The sequence below is a fragment of the Gadus morhua genome, chromosome 8 (genome assembly GCF_902167405.1).
Source record: "Gadus morhua chromosome 8, gadMor3.0, whole genome shotgun sequence".
Lineage (NCBI taxonomy): Eukaryota > Metazoa > Chordata > Actinopteri > Gadiformes > Gadidae > Gadus > Gadus morhua.
In genome coordinates, this window is record NC_044055.1 from 1378585 (window position 1) to 1397006 (window position 18422).

The window sequence follows — 18422 nt, forward strand, 5'->3', positions numbered from 1 at the left end:
TCTCTTGCCCATATTTAGTCTCGACCACATTTCGGAAAAAATAAAAAGTATTTTAGTGGTTTTTTAAGCTGATGGGGTGGCCGAGTGGTTAAGGTGATGGACTGCTAATCCATTGTGCTCTGCACGCGTGGGTTCGAATCCCATCCTCATCGATTACACCATTCTTACATAAGTACATCGTCTTCCATTTCATGGAAAAAAGTACAATAAATCAAGGACGTTTTGCACTATTTTCCTTTCATTTCAATTAATTGTAGCCTAGAGCACAACCTTTACTGCCAAAAAATACCGACACTGATCTTGAAAGTTCTCATTCGCTAAAGCAAGAGTCTTGTTCATTCTCTATGGTCTGAACCACGGTTAAATATTTCAGTTCCGCCAAAATGTAGTCTGGGGCACAATATTTACCGAAAAGAAAACAGAGACACTGATTTCTAAAGTCCTGAATCCCTGTGGCATTCGAAAAAGCATACCAATGCATTGGCCGGGAATCGAACCCGGGTCAACTGCTTGGAAGGCAGCTATGCTCACCACTATACCACCAATGCCACAATGACATAAATTATACTCGGTATATCGAACCCAAACTCAAATCTCGCTGGAACTGTTCAATTTGTAATTTTCACTTATATTTAGTTTAAAGAACGGTTGCACAGTCTACTGAAACAGTATATGATGAACTGGTTCCATGGTGTAATGGTTAGCACTCTGGACTCTGAATCCAGCGATCCGAGTTCAAGTCTCGGTGGAACCTATTAGGGCAGTGTAGCATCAGACGACGGCTCTACGCTGTGTCCCTCATCCATTTTTCCAACACCGAGACTTTAAACACTTTTTCAAAAATTCTCTCTTGCCCATATTTAGTCTCGACCACATTTCGGAAAAAATAAAAAGTATTTTAGAGGTTGATAAGCTGATGGGGTGGCCGAGTGGTTAAGGTGATGGACTGCTAATCCATTGTTCTCTGCACGCGTGGGTTCGAATCCCATCCTCATCGTTTGCACCATTCTTACATAAGTACATCGTCTTCCATTTCATGGAAAAAAGTACAATGAATCAAGGACGTTTTGCACTATTTTCCTTTCATTTCAATTAATTGTGGCCAAGAGCACAACCTTTACTGCCAAAAAATACAGACACTGATCTTGAAAGTTCTCATTCGCTAAAGCAAGAGTCTTGTTCATTCTCTATGGTCTGAACCACGGTTAAATATTTCAGTTCCGCCAAAATGTAGTCTGGAGCACAATATTTACCGAAAAGAAAACAGAGACACTGATTTCTAAAGTCCTGAATCCCTGTGGCATTCGAAAAAGCATACCAATGCATTGGCCGGGAATCAAACCCGGGTCAACTGCTTGGAAGGCAGCTATGCTCACCACTATACCACCAATGCCACAATGACATAAATTATACTCGGAAATGATCGAACCCAAACTCAAATCTCGGTGGAACTGTTCAATTTGTCATTTTCACTTATATTTAGTTTAAAGAACGGTTGCACAGTCAACTGAAACAGTCTATGATGAACTGGTTCCATGGTGTAATGGTTAGCAATCTGGACTCTGAATCCAGCGATCCGAGTTCAAGTCTCGGTGGAACCTATTAGAGCAGTGTAGCATTAGACGACGGCTCTACGCTGTGTCCCTCATCCACTTTTCCAACACCGAGACTTTAAACACTTTTTCAAAAATTCTCTCTTGCCCATATTTAGTCTCGACCACATTTCGGAAAAAATAAAAAGTATTTTAGAGGTTGCTAAGCTGATGGGGTGGCCGAGTGGTTAAGGTGATGGACTGCTAATCCATTGTGCTCTGCACGCGTGGGTTCGAATCCCATCCTCATCGTTTGCACCATTCTTACATAAGTACATCGTCTTCCATTTCATGGAAAAAAGTACAATGAATCAGGGACGTTTTGCACTGTTTTCCTTTCATTTCAATTAATTGTAGCCTAGAGCACAACCTTTACTGCCAAAAAATACCGACACTGATCTTGAAAGTTCTCATTCGCTAAAGCAAGAGTCTTGTTCATTCTCTATGGTCTGAACCACGGTTAAATATTTCACTTCCGCCAAAATGTAGTCTAGGGCACAATATTTACAGAAAAGAAAACAGAGACACTGATTTCTAAAGTCCTGAGTCCCTGTGGCATTCGAAAAAGCATACCAATGCATTGGCCGGGAATCGAACCCAGGTCAACTGCTTGGAAGGCAGCTATGCTCACCACTATACCACCAATGCCACAATGACATAAATTATACTCGGAAATGATCGAACCCAAACTCAAATCTCGGTGGAACTGTTCAATTTGTCATTTTCACTTATATTTAGTTTTAAGAACGGTTGCACAGTCAACTGAAACAGTCTATGATGAACTGGTTCCATGGTGTAATGGTTAGCACTCTGGACTCTGAATCCAGGGATCCGAGTTCAAGTCTCGGTGGAACCTATTAGAGCAGTGTAGCATCAGACGACGGCTCTACGCTGTGTCCCTCATCCATTTTTCCAACACCGAGACTTTAAACACTTTTTCAAAAATTCTCTCTTGCCCATATTTAGTCTCGACCACATTTCGGAAAATATAAAAAGTATTTTAGAGGTTGCTAAGCTGATGGGGTGGCCGTACCTGCGGGTTTTCGGACTGCCTCCGAGGTCCGAACACATTACAAAAGGTCCGAACAAATCCGAACGAGGTCCTAACATGCTCCTAACCAGGTCCGAACATATTCCTTCAGAGATCAAAGAGTTTCGAATGAGATCCGAACACAGTTCCGAACAGTATAGGTCACGTGACGCGGGAGGGGCGGGAATATACGATGAACATCGCGTTAGAGTCGCAGCCATTTTTTCCACCGCTTGCGGGAGATAAAACATCGGTAGAAAGGTAATAACGTATTTATTTGTCGTATAAACGAAATAGTTGTGCCAAGTTTCATCCCCTCCGGTAATGGAGTCTTGTTATGTGCTTGAACAGCGCAAACAGGTGTATGAAACAAGTTTAATTGTGCCAAGTTTAATTATTAACAATAATGATCCTTGCCAAGTTTCATCCCCTCCGGTAATGGAGTCTTGTTATGTGCTTGAACAGCGCAAACAGGTGTATGAAACAAGTTTAATTGTGCCAAGTTTAATTATTAACAATAATGATCCTTTAGTTTGCCTGCTTTTATTTTGTGAAGCACTTTGTGCTACAATGTCTTCGTATGAAAATATTGATTGATTGAATAATACAAATAATGATGATAACATTAATATTATTAGAACTTTATTTGTATAGTAATAAAACAGTAATGCAAAACATACCTACCCACCTACAAACATACATATATAAATACATACACATGTATCATTTCTACCAATCTGTCTGTCTGTACACACACATAGCCTAGCTCGACATTAACCTGTTTTACATTTGATGTTTGCAGATGAAGGAAGCAAAGCCTGATTCCTATTGGAGGGATGTATGCCTCAAGTATGCTCGGGGCCAATTCCATTTTACCACAGGCAAACGGCCAGGGGCCAAAAAATGGAAAAAGGCCTTAGAAAAAATAGATGCTTGCCCGCTGCAGAAGCAAATTAACACCAAGGATCTGTTTGGGAGAAGCCTTAAGTGCTCCTGTGGGTTCCACAAGGTAGGTGAAATTATTTACTAATTGATTGTTTGCTGGTTTGTTTGTTTGTTTTTTCCTCTGGTGGGCTTCAGTGATTTTGCAGTAATGCCTCTGATGTTTTCAAAGCCTGTTTGCTTTTTATTGATTTTCTTTTAACATGTCAGAATAAACACTATTCAATGCATCGTTCTATTTTGTGGATTTATTTATTGAACAATATGTATCTGTACCATTCTGGAGAAAACTAGTATAGTAGTGTAGGATTCTTAGTTGCATGTAGCATAGCATGGCCCTCTTTTTGTAACCCCCCCCCCCCCCCCCCCCCCCAGCCAGCAGATCTGTCATCAGGCGCTGCTGGGTCTAGTGAGGCAGGAGGAGTTAAGACGGACGAGGCAGGGAGCACGGACGTAGGGAGAGGAGAGACAGAGGCAGCGAGAGGAGGCACAGAGGCAGCGAGAGGAGGCACAGAGGCAGCGAGAGGAGGAGAGACAGAGGCAGCGAGAGGAGGAGAGACAGAGGCAGCGAGAGGAGGAGAGACAGAGGCAGCGAGAGGAGGAGAGACAGAGGCAGCGAGAGGAGGAGACACAGAGGCAGCGAGAGGAGGAGAGACAGAGGCAGCGAGAGGAGGAGACACAGAGGCAGCGAGAGGAGGAGACACAGAGGCAGGGGCAGTCAACGCAGAGGCAGGGAGAGGAGACGCAGAAGCAGGAGAGGGAGTGCAGTGCTGCCTGTGCAACCTGCATGTGGAGGGAGACCGGTTCACCCAGCACCTGTCGGACCACCACACGGAGGAGCAGTGTGATACCTGTGGGGCCAAGGTGCAGGGTGCTGTTGGTCTTTTGAACCACATCGAAGTGGTTCACTATGCCTTCAGGGTACCATCAAAGCCGTCTCTGCCCCCTTCTTCATCCTGCTCTGCCGCGCCACACCACACGGCAGCTCCACCACCTGCAGCACACTTCAGGGTACCATCAAAGCCGTCTCTGCCCCCTTCTTCACCCTGCTCTGCCGCGCCACACCACACGGCAGCTCCACCACCTGCAGCACACTTCAGGGTACCATCAGAGCCGTCTCTGCCCCCTTCTTCATCCTACTCTGCCGCGCCACACCACACGGCAGCTCCACCACCTGCAGCACACTTCAGGGTACCATCAAAGCCGTCTCTGCCCCCTTCTTCACCCTGCTCTGCCGCGCCACACCACACGGCAGCTCCACCACCTGCAGCACACTTCAGGGTACCATCAGAGCCGTCTCTGCCCCCTTCTTCATCCTGCTCTGCCGCGCCACACCACACGGCAGCTCCACCACCTGCAGCACAGAGGGTCAACTGGAAAGGTTTCCTGCCTGACCAGTTCAGAAGGGTGATCCAGGAAGCCGATCAGGTCTGGGTTTCCAAATGCTTGTATGAGCCTACAGGCCAACTCAAGCAAAAGATCCAGGCCTGCTGGTTTCACCCTCCACTGGAGCCCAAACCATCCCCTCCTGAGCCTGGCTGGTACTTCCGGCAGAGGCTGTTTATCTGGGCACCGATGAGGATGTGGGGGATCCCCTCAAAGTGCCCCCAGTGTTCCTCAAAGATGAACAGCTCCGGGATTTACCGGAAGGTAAGGGAGGTGATCGACGTGGATAGCCGCTATTATCTTGTGGGAGCGGACTATCCACGTTGCTGCAGGTGCTCGCAGCCGGTCTGCCCATGGAGCTGCGACATGCTCTCGCAGCTGGATGTGGCACACAGGAGCCTGTTTCCCGCTGTCCTCACAACACAGCTGGCTCTGGATAGGAAAGTGATGACCTTCCTGAAGCCGAGGACCAGCGGGAACAGTTCCTCCTACCTCCAGTCTGCCATAGCGGAAGGTCACAGCGAGGAGTGGGCCCGGCAGACCATCCGCTACCTGGCTGACTGCGAGCTGCACAAAAAGATGGCTACATTTGTCCTCTCTGCAGCCATATACCCTCCTCCACCACCCTTCAGGCCCCTTCCACTCGCCCAGTGGTTTGAGACAGTCCACTCCAACGACATCCTCAGCCACGTGGAGGAGATGAAGGGTGTGATCACTTCAACCTATGGGAGAATCCTGAAAATGGACTCCACAAAGAAGGTGAGGGTTTCAACAGTAGAAAAATATACAAAATTGTATAATTACAACCAAACAGGAAATTGGTTTACTTCATAGTGCTTGTGTTTGTTTTACAGGTCACCAAGAAGCTGGCTGGTGAAATCGGGGACAGTGCCGCCTGGATGTCGAACATCGGCAACGAGTTTGGCCAGGTGTTGAACTCTGTGCTGACGGCGGGTGAAGGTGCAGGGTTAGAGGAGTTGTGCCAGGGCGTCGTCACCCGGTATAGGAATGCGGGCCAACCTGAACCTGAGGCCATCTATGTTGATCGGGACTGCTGCAGCCAGTCAGGTGTGTGAAAATTGCTCTCTCACTCACACACAGACACACAGACACACAGACACACAGACACACACACACACACACACACACACACACACACACACACACACACACACACACACACACACACACACACACACTTACTCACTCACTAACACACACACAGACACACTGTTGGTAGCATTTGTATTAAATGTATTTATTTAATACCAATGCTACTTTGGGGAGAAGTGTCAGGCAATTGGGAGTAACCACACAAAGGTGTTGTGGTCTATGGTATTAAGAATGGTTGTTTTTCACAGGTGTGTCTGCAGTGGCAAAACTCTTTCGCCCATGGAGGTCTGCAGTGCGCCTGGATAGCTTCCATTTTATGAGGCGCTTTAACTGCGGCCTCACAACCGAACACCACCCTCTCTATGGCACCTTTTGTGCCAAGCTTTCCGCCTGCATTTTTCTCTGGGACCAGGAGGATGTGCAACGCCTGAAGGAGGCCAAGAGAGCGGAGTGGAAGAGCAGCCACAGCGGACATACTCCCACTGACGACCAGCTCATGGCCACCATCAGCTCAGCTGAAATGAAGAGGCACTGCAGGAGGAGGACGCGTGGAGTGGAGGAGATGCGGAGCAGTATTTCAGGGCTCCTGGAATCTGTGTGGGAGCTCACAGACACCACAGGGCTGCGTCTGGTGAGCCATGACAGCATGCGCCACGTGTGGGAAGTTCAGCAGAAGCACCTGGAGTGCCTCCAAGACCCTGCAGGTGTTGCACTCTACACAAAGGTGGGGACACTCCAGAAGGGCGGCAAGGAGCTGGACATCCTTAGGTGTGGTAGGGGGTCCTCCTCCCTGGAGAGTTTCCACCGGCACCAGTGTGCTTTCATTCCAGGTACATTTGCATGTGTTGTGATTATTCAAAATAGCACAATTACCACTGACGGGTATTCATATGTATTCACTTTACAATAAGGGTTGACTGGACAGAGTGTTTTGTTTCTTAGGCTGGCGGTGCAATGCGGTGCACATGCAAATGTACATGCTGGAGGGTATATCAAGGTGGAACATGGGCCGGGCCAAGGAGGCAGTAGATGTGGAGGGGGCCTCCACCCTAAGAAGCTTCGATGTTCGGTTGATGTCCCACCTTAACAACCTAAGCCAGCGTGTGCATGGTTGTGCTCTGGTGCCAGAGTTCACCCTTCCTGGGAAACCTACTGGTAAGAGAGATCTCAGAGCAACACTGGTTGCCCGGAGTATTACATCCCCTCCTCTTTTTCTTAGGCACCCCCCTACCCAGAGGACATGCATTTCTTGAGTGCAAAGATTGTGCTATTCATGTAGGAGATGGATGTATGTACAGTATGTATGTCCTTTCTTTATCTTTGTGTCTATGCTGGTTACAGGCGAACGCATAGCCGTGGAATATTTATTGGAGCAGACCAATAGAGGCGACCTGCTGGCTCCATCACAGGCCTCCATCTCAGAAATCCCCTTGCCGGTGCTGGAGGAGGAGGAGGAGGAGGAGGAGGAGGATGATGCCATCAGCATGCCTGCCATCAGCGTGCCTGCCATCAGCGTGCCTGCCATCAGCGTGCCTGCCATCAGCGTGCCTGCCATCAGCATGCCTGCCTCTGTCACAGAGGTCAATAACATACAATAAGATAAATGAATGTAAAATTAGCATTGCTCACATATTAGAAACAAGAGTGTACATTTATTTGCTTCTTTTTTCTTTTTCTCTCTTATCACTTTTCAGACCAGCCAATGTGATTCGAGGGGCGTTCCGGGGTGGGACGCAGTAGATGCCCTTGCTGCCTACCTACTCGGATTAAACCGCACCATCACGGCCTTGTCAGCCAAGGAGGAGGCGGACATAGTTCGCCTGTACGCGGCTTTACATGCGATGGATCGGAAACCTTCAAGGTACAAAATAGTAATTATTATTATTATTACACCAAAATTAAACATACATTCCATGGAATGAATTAAGCATATGGATGTCTCTTTCACCGTTCAGGTACACCCAGAAGGCAAAGAAGAAGTCGCATGCGTCAGGAGGACCATGGAGAGCGCCGAGGAAGCCGAGTGGCTCTGCTCCTGGACAGCAGGCGGCAGAGAGGTGCTTGACCACAATTTGATATCATTTTATGAAATGTATTTATTATGTGTAGATTATTTTATTGAAATCCCTGTTGACATTGTCACTTGGTTCTTCATGACTTTATATCCTTGTTCACAGTACATATCATATCATCCTTCTCTCCCACAGGCTGTACATGACTCATGGCCAAGCAGCCCAGGACCCCGAAGTTCACAGGGTCTGTGAGTGTGTCTGCCTCAGACTCTTAAAAGAGTTTGAGCAGTCACGCAACAGGCCAAAGGACACAAAGGGGAAAACAATGCCCATCCCTCAGTCCATCGTAAGCGTGTACAGCCACATCAAACAGCTGCTTGAGGACAGCAGGGTTGTCTGTGATGACACAGACCTGGTTCTGGTGCCAGTAAACAACACCACAGTCTCTTCATGGTATGTGTTATTTCATTTACCTTTCCCATACAGTCAAGACAGTTTATAAAGATTTAACCTCAAGGAAAACCTCCACCTGCATGCTCGTTAGAAAATATGTAATAACCTTAGGGAGGGAGGATAGGCTTACATAAAATAATGAATGTTTGTGTTGTAGGCTGCTTAGGAGGGATAAAAGGAAGGACAGGGACATGCTGCTGCAAGGCACTGTACTGCCCAAACAGGTGCACCTGGCAGAGGAGCCTCTCCCTGCTCTGAACACCCTTCCGGCTGCCCCTGTGCAACATGCACATGGGGCAATGACATTTGAGGAGCCGGAAAATCACGAGGGGGAAGCTTTCCCCCGCCAGCGCACTCTAGCGGCGAACAAGCCTCCGCCATCTCCACCTCCCCAGTTCCCTCCACAATTTGGGCCACTTCCTCCATTTCCTCATCTTCCCCCATATCCGCACTTTCCATTTCCATATCCTCATGCACCTCCACTTCCTCATGCTCCTCCATTTCACATTTCTACTCCATATCCTCATGCTCCTCCATATGCTCCTCCATATCCTCATGCTCCTCCATATGCTCCTCCATATCCTCATGCTCCTCCATTTCATGCTCCTCCACTTCCTCAAGCTCCTCCGTTTCCTAATTCCCTATCTCCTGATGCTCCTCCATCCCAGCCAAGGGCACGCGCCTGGAGGCTCAATAAAGCTGCCCAGGAGGATGAGGAGCTTACGTCAAGGGGGGATCCGGCACGGAAGAGGCTGAGAAAAGAGAACTACCACTATACCTGCAAGGGGTGCGGCCAGGCCAAAAATAAAGTCACTGGACACACCCAGCTGAAGGGGCGGTGGTATTGTCCTGCCTCAGGAATGACCCTGGAAGAGTGGAGGAATAGTGTGTAGTTGCTGTCTTTCTGTCTGTTTGTCTCTTTGTTGTTCCTCTCTGTCTCTCTGTCTGTCTCTCTGTTGTTCGTCTCTGTCGTTAAAATAAAGTTTAATAATTGTATTTGAGCCAAGAACAGCCTTCACGTCTTTATTTAATTTCCTCTTGAATACCAGGACAGTGAGTGTCATCCATAATTGAATGTGATTGTTAAAACTAAAGCCAGTCAGAATCAGAATAAGCTTTATTGCCAGGAAGGTTTGCATCAACCAGGAATTATTTGTGGGTAAGTTGGTGCGGAACATGTAATTGCACAACAAACAGTCAACATAAGATAAATAAGACATATAGTATAACCATATATAAAAAGAAAGAATGTGCAGAAAGTGTATGTGCAATGTGTAAAGATAATTGTGTGTTACTGTAACACAAGGGCTTTTATGTTAATTAAGTGTGTAGTGGAGTTAGAGTCCGTGTGTGTATCTGGGAGGGGGGGGGGGACACGTGACTCGAGAACAAGCGAAGATGCAAGCGATATCGCCAGAGCCCAGGTTCGAATCCTGCAAAAGACATGAAAATTAAAGTGATGATACTGTGTGTAAACAATGTTGAAAAGATAAGAGAGGTGATAAAAAATGATATAGTGCACGTTTTCCTCCTTTTTTCTCCTTTTCTTTTTCTCTCTTTCCCCCCTCTTTCCTCTCTCTTTTTTTCTTTTCCCCCGGCCGGGCAGTCCCTTTTGCCCCTTTTTTGGCCGAGTGGTTAAGGTGATGGACTGCTAATCCATTGTGCTCTGCACGCGTGGGTTCGAATCCCATCCTCATCGATTGCACCATTCTTACATAAGTACATCGTCTTCCATTTCATGGAAAAAAGTACAATGAATCAGGGACGTTTTGCACTATTTTCCTTTCATTTCAATTAATTGTAGCCTAGAGCACAACCTTTACTGCCAAAAAATACCGACACTGATCTTGAAAGTTCTCATTCGCTAAAGCAAGAGTCTTGTTCATTCTCTATGGTCTGAACCACGGTTAAATATTTCACTTCCGCCAAAATGTAGTCTAGGGCACAATATTTACAGAAAAGAAAACAGAGACACTGATTTCTAAAGTCCTGAGTCCCTGTGGCATTCGAAATAGCATACCAATGCATTGGCCGGGAATCGAACCCAGGTCAACTGCTTGGAAGGCAGCTATGCTCACCACTATACCACCAATGCCACAATGACATAAATTATACTCGGAAATCATCGAACCCAAACTCAAATCTCGGTGGAACTGTTCAATTTGTCATTTTCACTTATATTTAGTTTTAAGAACGGTTGCACAGTCAACTGAAACAGTCTATGATGAACTGGTTCCATGGTGTAATGGTTAGCACTCTGGACTCTGAATCCAGCGATCCGAGTTCAAGTCTCGGTGGAACCTATTAGAGCAGTGTAGCATCAGACGACGGCTCTACGCTGTGTCCCTCATCCATTTTTCCAACACCGAGACTTTAAACACTTTTTCAAAAATTCTCTCTTGCCCATATTTAGTCTCGACCACATTTCGGAAAAAATAAAAAGTATTTTAGAGGTTGCTAAGCTGATGGGGTGGCCGTACCTGCGGGTTTTCGGACTGCCTCCGAGGTCCGAACACATTACAAAAGGTCCGAACAAATCCGAACGAGGTCCTAACATGCTCCTAACCAGGTCCGAACATATTCCTTCAGAGATCAAAGAGTTTCGAATGAGATCCGAACACAGTTCCGAACAGTATAGGTCACGTGACGCGGGAGGGGCGGGAATATACGATGAACATCGCGTTAGAGTCGCAGCCATTTTTTCCACCGCTTGCGGGAGATAAAACATCGGTAGAAAGGTAATAACGTATTTATTTGTCGTATAAACGAAATAGTTGTGCCAAGTTTCATCCCCTCCGGTAATGGAGTCTTGTTATGTGCTTGAACAGCGCAAACAGGTGTATGAAACAAGTTTAATTGTGCCAAGTTTAATTATTAACAATAATGATCCTTGCCAAGTTTCATCCCCTCCGGTAATGGAGTCTTGTTATGTGCTTGAACAGCGCAAACAGGTGTATGAAACAAGTTTAATTGTGCCAAGTTTAATTATTAACAATAATGATCCTTTAGTTTGCCTGCTTTTATTTTGTGAAGCACTTTGTGCTACAATGTCTTCGTATGAAAATATTGATTGATTGAATAATACAAATAATGATGATAACATTAATATTATTAGAACTTTATTTGTATAGTAATAAAACAGTAATGCAAAACATACCTACCCACCTACAAACATACATATATAAATACATACACATGTATCATTTCTACCAATCTGTCTGTCTGTACACACACATAGCCTAGCTCGACATTAACCTGTTTTACATTTGATGTTTGCAGATGAAGGAAGCAAAGCCTGATTCCTATTGGAGGGATGTATGCCTCAAGTATGCTCGGGGCCAATTCCATTTTACCACAGGCAAACGGCCAGGGGCCAAAAAATGGAAAAAGGCCTTAGAAAAAATAGATGCTTGCCCGCTGCAGAAGCAAATTAACACCAAGGATCTGTTTGGGAGAAGCCTTAAGTGCTCCTGTGGGTTCCACAAGGTAGGTGAAATTATTTACTAATTGATTGTTTGCTGGTTTGTTTGTTTGTTTTTTCCTCTGGTGGGCTTCAGTGATTTTGCAGTAATGCCTCTGATGTTTTCAAAGCCTGTTTGCTTTTTATTGATTTTCTTTTAACATGTCAGAATAAACACTATTCAATGCATCGTTCTATTTTGTGGATTTATTTATTGAACAATATGTATCTGTACCATTCTGGAGAAAACTAGTATAGTAGTGTAGGATTCTTAGTTGCATGTAGCATAGCATGGCCCTCTTTTTGTAACCCCCCCCCCCCCCCCCCCCCCAGCCAGCAGATCTGTCATCAGGCGCTGCTGGGTCTAGTGAGGCAGGAGGAGTTAAGACGGACGAGGCAGGGAGCACGGACGTAGGGAGAGGAGAGACAGAGGCAGCGAGAGGAGGCACAGAGGCAGCGAGAGGAGGCACAGAGGCAGCGAGAGGAGGAGAGACAGAGGCAGCGAGAGGAGGAGAGACAGAGGCAGCGAGAGGAGGAGAGACAGAGGCAGCGAGAGGAGGAGAGACAGAGGCAGCGAGAGGAGGAGACACAGAGGCAGCGAGAGGAGGAGAGACAGAGGCAGCGAGAGGAGGAGACACAGAGGCAGCGAGAGGAGGAGACACAGAGGCAGGGGCAGTCAACGCAGAGGCAGGGAGAGGAGACGCAGAAGCAGGAGAGGGAGTGCAGTGCTGCCTGTGCAACCTGCATGTGGAGGGAGACCGGTTCACCCAGCACCTGTCGGACCACCACACGGAGGAGCAGTGTGATACCTGTGGGGCCAAGGTGCAGGGTGCTGTTGGTCTTTTGAACCACATCGAAGTGGTTCACTATGCCTTCAGGGTACCATCAAAGCCGTCTCTGCCCCCTTCTTCATCCTGCTCTGCCGCGCCACACCACACGGCAGCTCCACCACCTGCAGCACACTTCAGGGTACCATCAAAGCCGTCTCTGCCCCCTTCTTCACCCTGCTCTGCCGCGCCACACCACACGGCAGCTCCACCACCTGCAGCACACTTCAGGGTACCATCAGAGCCGTCTCTGCCCCCTTCTTCATCCTACTCTGCCGCGCCACACCACACGGCAGCTCCACCACCTGCAGCACACTTCAGGGTACCATCAAAGCCGTCTCTGCCCCCTTCTTCACCCTGCTCTGCCGCGCCACACCACACGGCAGCTCCACCACCTGCAGCACACTTCAGGGTACCATCAGAGCCGTCTCTGCCCCCTTCTTCATCCTGCTCTGCCGCGCCACACCACACGGCAGCTCCACCACCTGCAGCACAGAGGGTCAACTGGAAAGGTTTCCTGCCTGACCAGTTCAGAAGGGTGATCCAGGAAGCCGATCAGGTCTGGGTTTCCAAATGCTTGTATGAGCCTACAGGCCAACTCAAGCAAAAGATCCAGGCCTGCTGGTTTCACCCTCCACTGGAGCCCAAACCATCCCCTCCTGAGCCTGGCTGGTACTTCCGGCAGAGGCTGTTTATCTGGGCACCGATGAGGATGTGGGGGATCCCCTCAAAGTGCCCCCAGTGTTCCTCAAAGATGAACAGCTCCGGGATTTACCGGAAGGTAAGGGAGGTGATCGACGTGGATAGCCGCTATTATCTTGTGGGAGCGGACTATCCACGTTGCTGCAGGTGCTCGCAGCCGGTCTGCCCATGGAGCTGCGACATGCTCTCGCAGCTGGATGTGGCACACAGGAGCCTGTTTCCCGCTGTCCTCACAACACAGCTGGCTCTGGATAGGAAAGTGATGACCTTCCTGAAGCCGAGGACCAGCGGGAACAGTTCCTCCTACCTCCAGTCTGCCATAGCGGAAGGTCACAGCGAGGAGTGGGCCCGGCAGACCATCCGCTACCTGGCTGACTGCGAGCTGCACAAAAAGATGGCTACATTTGTCCTCTCTGCAGCCATATACCCTCCTCCACCACCCTTCAGGCCCCTTCCACTCGCCCAGTGGTTTGAGACAGTCCACTCCAACGACATCCTCAGCCACGTGGAGGAGATGAAGGGTGTGATCACTTCAACCTATGGGAGAATCCTGAAAATGGACTCCACAAAGAAGGTGAGGGTTTCAACAGTAGAAAAATATACAAAATTGTATAATTACAACCAAACAGGAAATTGGTTTACTTCATAGTGCTTGTGTTTGTTTTACAGGTCACCAAGAAGCTGGCTGGTGAAATCGGGGACAGTGCCGCCTGGATGTCGAACATCGGCAACGAGTTTGGCCAGGTGTTGAACTCTGTGCTGACGGCGGGTGAAGGTGCAGGGTTAGAGGAGTTGTGCCAGGGCGTCGTCACCCGGTATAGGAATGCGGGCCAACCTGAACCTGAGGCCATCTATGTTGATCGGGACTGCTGCAGCCAGTCAGGTGTGTGAAAATTGCTCTCTCACTCACACACAGACACACAGACACACAGACACACAGACACACACACACACACACACACACACACACACACACACACACACACACACACACACACACACACACACACACACACACACACACTTACTCACTCACTAACACACACACAGACACACTGTTGGTAGCATTTGTATTAAATGTATTTATTTAATACCAATGCTACTTTGGGGAGAAGTGTCAGGCAATTGGGAGTAACCACACAAAGGTGTTGTGGTCTATGGTATTAAGAATGGTTGTTTTTCACAGGTGTGTCTGCAGTGGCAAAACTCTTTCGCCCATGGAGGTCTGCAGTGCGCCTGGATAGCTTCCATTTTATGAGGCGCTTTAACTGCGGCCTCACAACCGAACACCACCCTCTCTATGGCACCTTTTGTGCCAAGCTTTCCGCCTGCATTTTTCTCTGGGACCAGGAGGATGTGCAACGCCTGAAGGAGGCCAAGAGAGCGGAGTGGAAGAGCAGCCACAGCGGACATACTCCCACTGACGACCAGCTCATGGCCACCATCAGCTCAGCTGAAATGAAGAGGCACTGCAGGAGGAGGACGCGTGGAGTGGAGGAGATGCGGAGCAGTATTTCAGGGCTCCTGGAATCTGTGTGGGAGCTCACAGACACCACAGGGCTGCGTCTGGTGAGCCATGACAGCATGCGCCACGTGTGGGAAGTTCAGCAGAAGCACCTGGAGTGCCTCCAAGACCCTGCAGGTGTTGCACTCTACACAAAGGTGGGGACACTCCAGAAGGGCGGCAAGGAGCTGGACATCCTTAGGTGTGGTAGGGGGTCCTCCTCCCTGGAGAGTTTCCACCGGCACCAGTGTGCTTTCATTCCAGGTACATTTGCATGTGTTGTGATTATTCAAAATAGCACAATTACCACTGACGGGTATTCATATGTATTCACTTTACAATAAGGGTTGACTGGACAGAGTGTTTTGTTTCTTAGGCTGGCGGTGCAATGCGGTGCACATGCAAATGTACATGCTGGAGGGTATATCAAGGTGGAACATGGGCCGGGCCAAGGAGGCAGTAGATGTGGAGGGGGCCTCCACCCTAAGAAGCTTCGATGTTCGGTTGATGTCCCACCTTAACAACCTAAGCCAGCGTGTGCATGGTTGTGCTCTGGTGCCAGAGTTCACCCTTCCTGGGAAACCTACTGGTAAGAGAGATCTCAGAGCAACACTGGTTGCCCGGAGTATTACATCCCCTCCTCTTTTTCTTAGGCACCCCCCTACCCAGAGGACATGCATTTCTTGAGTGCAAAGATTGTGCTATTCATGTAGGAGATGGATGTATGTACAGTATGTATGTCCTTTCTTTATCTTTGTGTCTATGCTGGTTACAGGCGAACGCATAGCCGTGGAATATTTATTGGAGCAGACCAATAGAGGCGACCTGCTGGCTCCATCACAGGCCTCCATCTCAGAAATCCCCTTGCCGGTGCTGGAGGAGGAGGAGGAGGAGGAGGAGGAGGATGATGCCATCAGCATGCCTGCCATCAGCGTGCCTGCCATCAGCATGCCTGCCTCTGTCACAGAGGTCAATAACATACAATAAGATAAATGAATGTAAAATTAGCATTGCTCACATATTAGAAACAAGAGTGTACATTTATTTGCTTCTTTTTTCTTTTTCTCTCTTATCACTTTTCAGACCAGCCAATGTGATTCGAGGGGCGTTCCGGGGTGGGACGCAGTAGATGCCCTTGCTGCCTACCTACTCGGATTAAACCGCACCATCACGGCCTTGTCAGCCAAGGAGGAGGCGGACATAGTTCGCCTGTACGCGGCTTTACATGCGATGGATCGGAAACCTTCAAGGTACAAAATAGTAATTATTATTATTATTACACCAAAATTAAACATACATTCCATGGAATGAATTAAGCATATGGATGTCTCTTTCACCGTTCAGGTACACCCAGAAGGCAAAGAAGAAGTCGCATGCGTCAGGAGGACCATGGAGAGCGCCGAGGAAGCCGAGTGGCTCTGCTCCTGGACAGCAGGCGGCAGAGAGGTGCTTGACCACAATTTGATATCATTTTATGAAATGTATTTATTATGTGTAGATTATTTTATTGAAATCCCTGTTGACATTGTCACTTGGTTCTTCATGACTTTATATCCTTGTTCACAGTACATATCATATCATCCTTCTCTCCCACAGGCTGTACATGACTCATGGCCAAGCAGCCCAGGACCCCGAAGTTCACAGGGTCTGTGAGTGTGTCTGCCTCAGACTCTTAAAAGAGTTTGAGCAGTCACGCAACAGGCCAAAGGACACAAAGGGGAAAACAATGCCCATCCCTCAGTCCATCGTAAGCGTGTACAGCCACATCAAACAGCTGCTTGAGGACAGCAGGGTTGTCTGTGATGACACAGACCTGGTTCTGGTGCCAGTAAACAACACCACAGTCTCTTCATGGTATGTGTTATTTCATTTACCTTTCCCATACAGTCAAGACAGTTTATAAAGATTTAACCTCAAGGAAAACCTCCACCTGCATGCTCGTTAGAAAATATGTAATAACCTTAGGGAGGGAGGATAGGCTTACATAAAATAATGAATGTTTGTGTTGTAGGCTGCTTAGGAGGGATAAAAGGAAGGACAGGGACATGCTGCTGCAAGGCACTGTACTGCCCAAACAGGTGCACCTGGCAGAGGAGCCTCTCCCTGCTCTGAACACCCTTCCGGCTGCCCCTGTGCAACATGCACATGGGGCAATGACATTTGAGGAGCCGGAAAATCACGAGGGGGAAGCTTTCCCCCGCCAGCGCACTCTAGCGGCGAACAAGCCTCCGCCATCTCCACCTCCCCAGTTCCCTCCACAATTTGGGCCACTTCCTCCATTTCCTCATCTTCCCCCATATCCGCACTTTCCATTTCCATATCCTCATGCACCTCCACTTCCTCATGCTCCTCCATTTCACATTTCTACTCCATATCCTCATGCTCCTCCATATGCTCCTCCATATCCTCATGCTCCTCCATATGCTCCTCCATATCCTCATGCTCCTCCATTTCATGCTCCTCCACTTCCTCAAGCTCCTCCGTTTCCTAATTCCCTATCTCCTGATGCTCCTCCATCCCAGCCAAGGGCACGCGCCTGGAGGCTCAATAAAGCTGCCCAGGAGGATGAGGAGCTTACGTCAAGGGGGGATCCGGCACGGAAGAGGCTGAGAAAAGAGAACTACCACTATACCTGCAAGGGGTGCGGCCAGGCCAAAAATAAAGTCACTGGACACACCCAGCTGAAGGGGCGGTGGTATTGTCCTGCCTCAGGAATGACCCTGGAAGAGTGGAGGAATAGTGTGTAGTTGCTGTCTTTCTGTCTGTTTGTCTCTTTGTTGTTCCTCTCTGTCTCTCTGTCTGTCTCTCTGTTGTTCGTCTCTGTCGTTAAAATAAAGTTTAATAATTGTATTTGAGCCAAGAACAGCCTTCACGTCTTTATTTAATTTCCTCTTGAATACCAGGACAGTGAGTGTCATCCATAATTGAATGTGATTGTTAAAACTAAAGCCAGTCAGAATCAGAATAAGCTTTATTGCCAGGAAGGTTTGCATCAACCAGGAATTATTTGTGGGTAAGTTGGTGCGGAACATGTAATTGCACAACAAACAGTCAACATAAGATAAATAAGACATATAGTATAACCATATATAAAAAGAAAGAATGTGCAGAAAGTGTATGTGCAATGTGTAAAGATAATTGTGTGTTACTGTAACACAAGGGCTTTTATGTTAATTAAGTGTGTAGTGGAGTTAGAGTCCGTGTGTGTATCTGGGAGGGGGGGGGGGACACGTGACTCGAGAACAAGCGAAGATGCAAGCGATATCGCCAGAGCCCAGGTTCGAATCCTGCAAAAGACATGAAAATTAAAGTGATGATACTGTGTGTAAACAATGTTGAAAAGATAAGAGAGGTGATAAAAAATGATATAGTGCACGTTTTCCTCCTTTTTTCTCCTTTTC

The 18422-nt window shown here is 47.9% G+C and overlaps 2 protein-coding genes, 2 long non-coding RNA genes and 9 other non-coding genes across 13 annotated transcripts; 10 read left to right on the forward strand and 3 right to left on the reverse strand.

Moving 5' to 3' along the window:
- Window positions 1–70: 70 nt before the first annotated feature.
- On the forward strand, window positions 71–152 carry trnas-gcu (transfer RNA serine (anticodon GCU)). Its single transcript has one exon. It is a non-coding gene; the product is annotated as a tRNA-Ser (tRNA).
- Window positions 153–476: 324 nt separating this feature from the next.
- trnag-ucc (transfer RNA glycine (anticodon UCC)) lies at window positions 477–548 on the reverse strand. The gene has a single exon. It is a non-coding gene; the product is annotated as a tRNA-Gly (tRNA).
- A 134-nt stretch (window positions 549–682) lies between these two features.
- Window positions 683–754, forward strand: trnaq-cug (transfer RNA glutamine (anticodon CUG)). Its single transcript has one exon. It is a non-coding gene; the product is annotated as a tRNA-Gln (tRNA).
- A 161-nt stretch (window positions 755–915) lies between these two features.
- trnas-gcu (transfer RNA serine (anticodon GCU)) lies at window positions 916–997 on the forward strand. The gene has a single exon. It is a non-coding gene; the product is annotated as a tRNA-Ser (tRNA).
- A 765-nt stretch (window positions 998–1762) lies between these two features.
- On the forward strand, window positions 1763–1844 carry trnas-gcu (transfer RNA serine (anticodon GCU)). The gene has a single exon. It is a non-coding gene; the product is annotated as a tRNA-Ser (tRNA).
- Window positions 1845–2168: 324 nt separating this feature from the next.
- On the reverse strand, window positions 2169–2240 carry trnag-ucc (transfer RNA glycine (anticodon UCC)). Its single transcript has one exon. It is a non-coding gene; the product is annotated as a tRNA-Gly (tRNA).
- Window positions 2241–2376: 136 nt separating this feature from the next.
- trnaq-cug (transfer RNA glutamine (anticodon CUG)) lies at window positions 2377–2448 on the forward strand. Its single transcript has one exon. It is a non-coding gene; the product is annotated as a tRNA-Gln (tRNA).
- Window positions 2449–2624: 176 nt separating this feature from the next.
- Window positions 2625–3800, forward strand: LOC115549608 (uncharacterized). Its single transcript, XR_003977796.1, has 2 exons — window positions 2625–2883; window positions 3425–3800. It is a non-coding gene; the product is annotated as an uncharacterized LOC115549608 (long non-coding RNA).
- A 395-nt stretch (window positions 3801–4195) lies between these two features.
- Window positions 4196–8577, forward strand: LOC115548573 (uncharacterized). Its single transcript, XM_030363318.1, has 8 exons — window positions 4196–5709; window positions 5805–6018; window positions 6312–6893; window positions 7006–7218; window positions 7405–7643; window positions 7758–7924; window positions 8019–8120; window positions 8271–8577. Exons 1-8 carry the CDS (start codon window positions 5140–5142, stop codon window positions 8575–8577), a joined length of 2394 nt encoding a protein of 797 aa, XP_030219178.1. The 5' UTR covers window positions 4196–5139.
- A 1974-nt stretch (window positions 8578–10551) lies between these two features.
- On the reverse strand, window positions 10552–10623 carry trnag-ucc (transfer RNA glycine (anticodon UCC)). Its single transcript has one exon. It is a non-coding gene; the product is annotated as a tRNA-Gly (tRNA).
- A 136-nt stretch (window positions 10624–10759) lies between these two features.
- Window positions 10760–10831, forward strand: trnaq-cug (transfer RNA glutamine (anticodon CUG)). Its single transcript has one exon. It is a non-coding gene; the product is annotated as a tRNA-Gln (tRNA).
- A 176-nt stretch (window positions 10832–11007) lies between these two features.
- Window positions 11008–12183, forward strand: LOC115549607 (uncharacterized). The gene is made up of 2 exons (XR_003977795.1): window positions 11008–11266; window positions 11808–12183. It is a non-coding gene; the product is annotated as an uncharacterized LOC115549607 (long non-coding RNA).
- A 394-nt stretch (window positions 12184–12577) lies between these two features.
- Window positions 12578–16924, forward strand: LOC115548574 (uncharacterized). The gene is made up of 8 exons (XM_030363319.1): window positions 12578–14091; window positions 14187–14400; window positions 14704–15285; window positions 15398–15610; window positions 15797–15990; window positions 16105–16271; window positions 16366–16467; window positions 16618–16924. Exons 1-8 carry the CDS (start codon window positions 13522–13524, stop codon window positions 16922–16924), a joined length of 2349 nt encoding a protein of 782 aa, XP_030219179.1. The 5' UTR covers window positions 12578–13521.
- The last annotated feature ends 1498 nt before the right edge of the window (window positions 16925–18422 follow it).

Coding starts and splice junctions, on each gene's coding strand:
- LOC115548574 (XM_030363319.1), top strand. CDS start 13,522: ATGAGGATGTGGGGGATCCCCTCAAAGTGCCCCCAGTGTTCCTCAAAG. Junction 14,401..14,703: donor GGACTGCTGCAGCCAGTCAG/GTGTGTGAAAAT, acceptor TGTTTTTCACAG/GTGTGTCTGCAGTGGCAAAA. Junction 16,468..16,617: donor GGACAGCAGGCGGCAGAGAG/GTGCTTGACCAC, acceptor TCTCTCCCACAG/GCTGTACATGACTCATGGCC.
- LOC115548573 (XM_030363318.1), top strand. CDS start 5,140: ATGAGGATGTGGGGGATCCCCTCAAAGTGCCCCCAGTGTTCCTCAAAG. Junction 6,019..6,311: donor GGACTGCTGCAGCCAGTCAG/GTGTGTGAAAAT, acceptor TGTTTTTCACAG/GTGTGTCTGCAGTGGCAAAA. Junction 7,925..8,018: donor ATGGATCGGAAACCTTCAAG/GTACAAAATAGT, acceptor TTCACCGTTCAG/GTACACCCAGAAGGCAAAGA.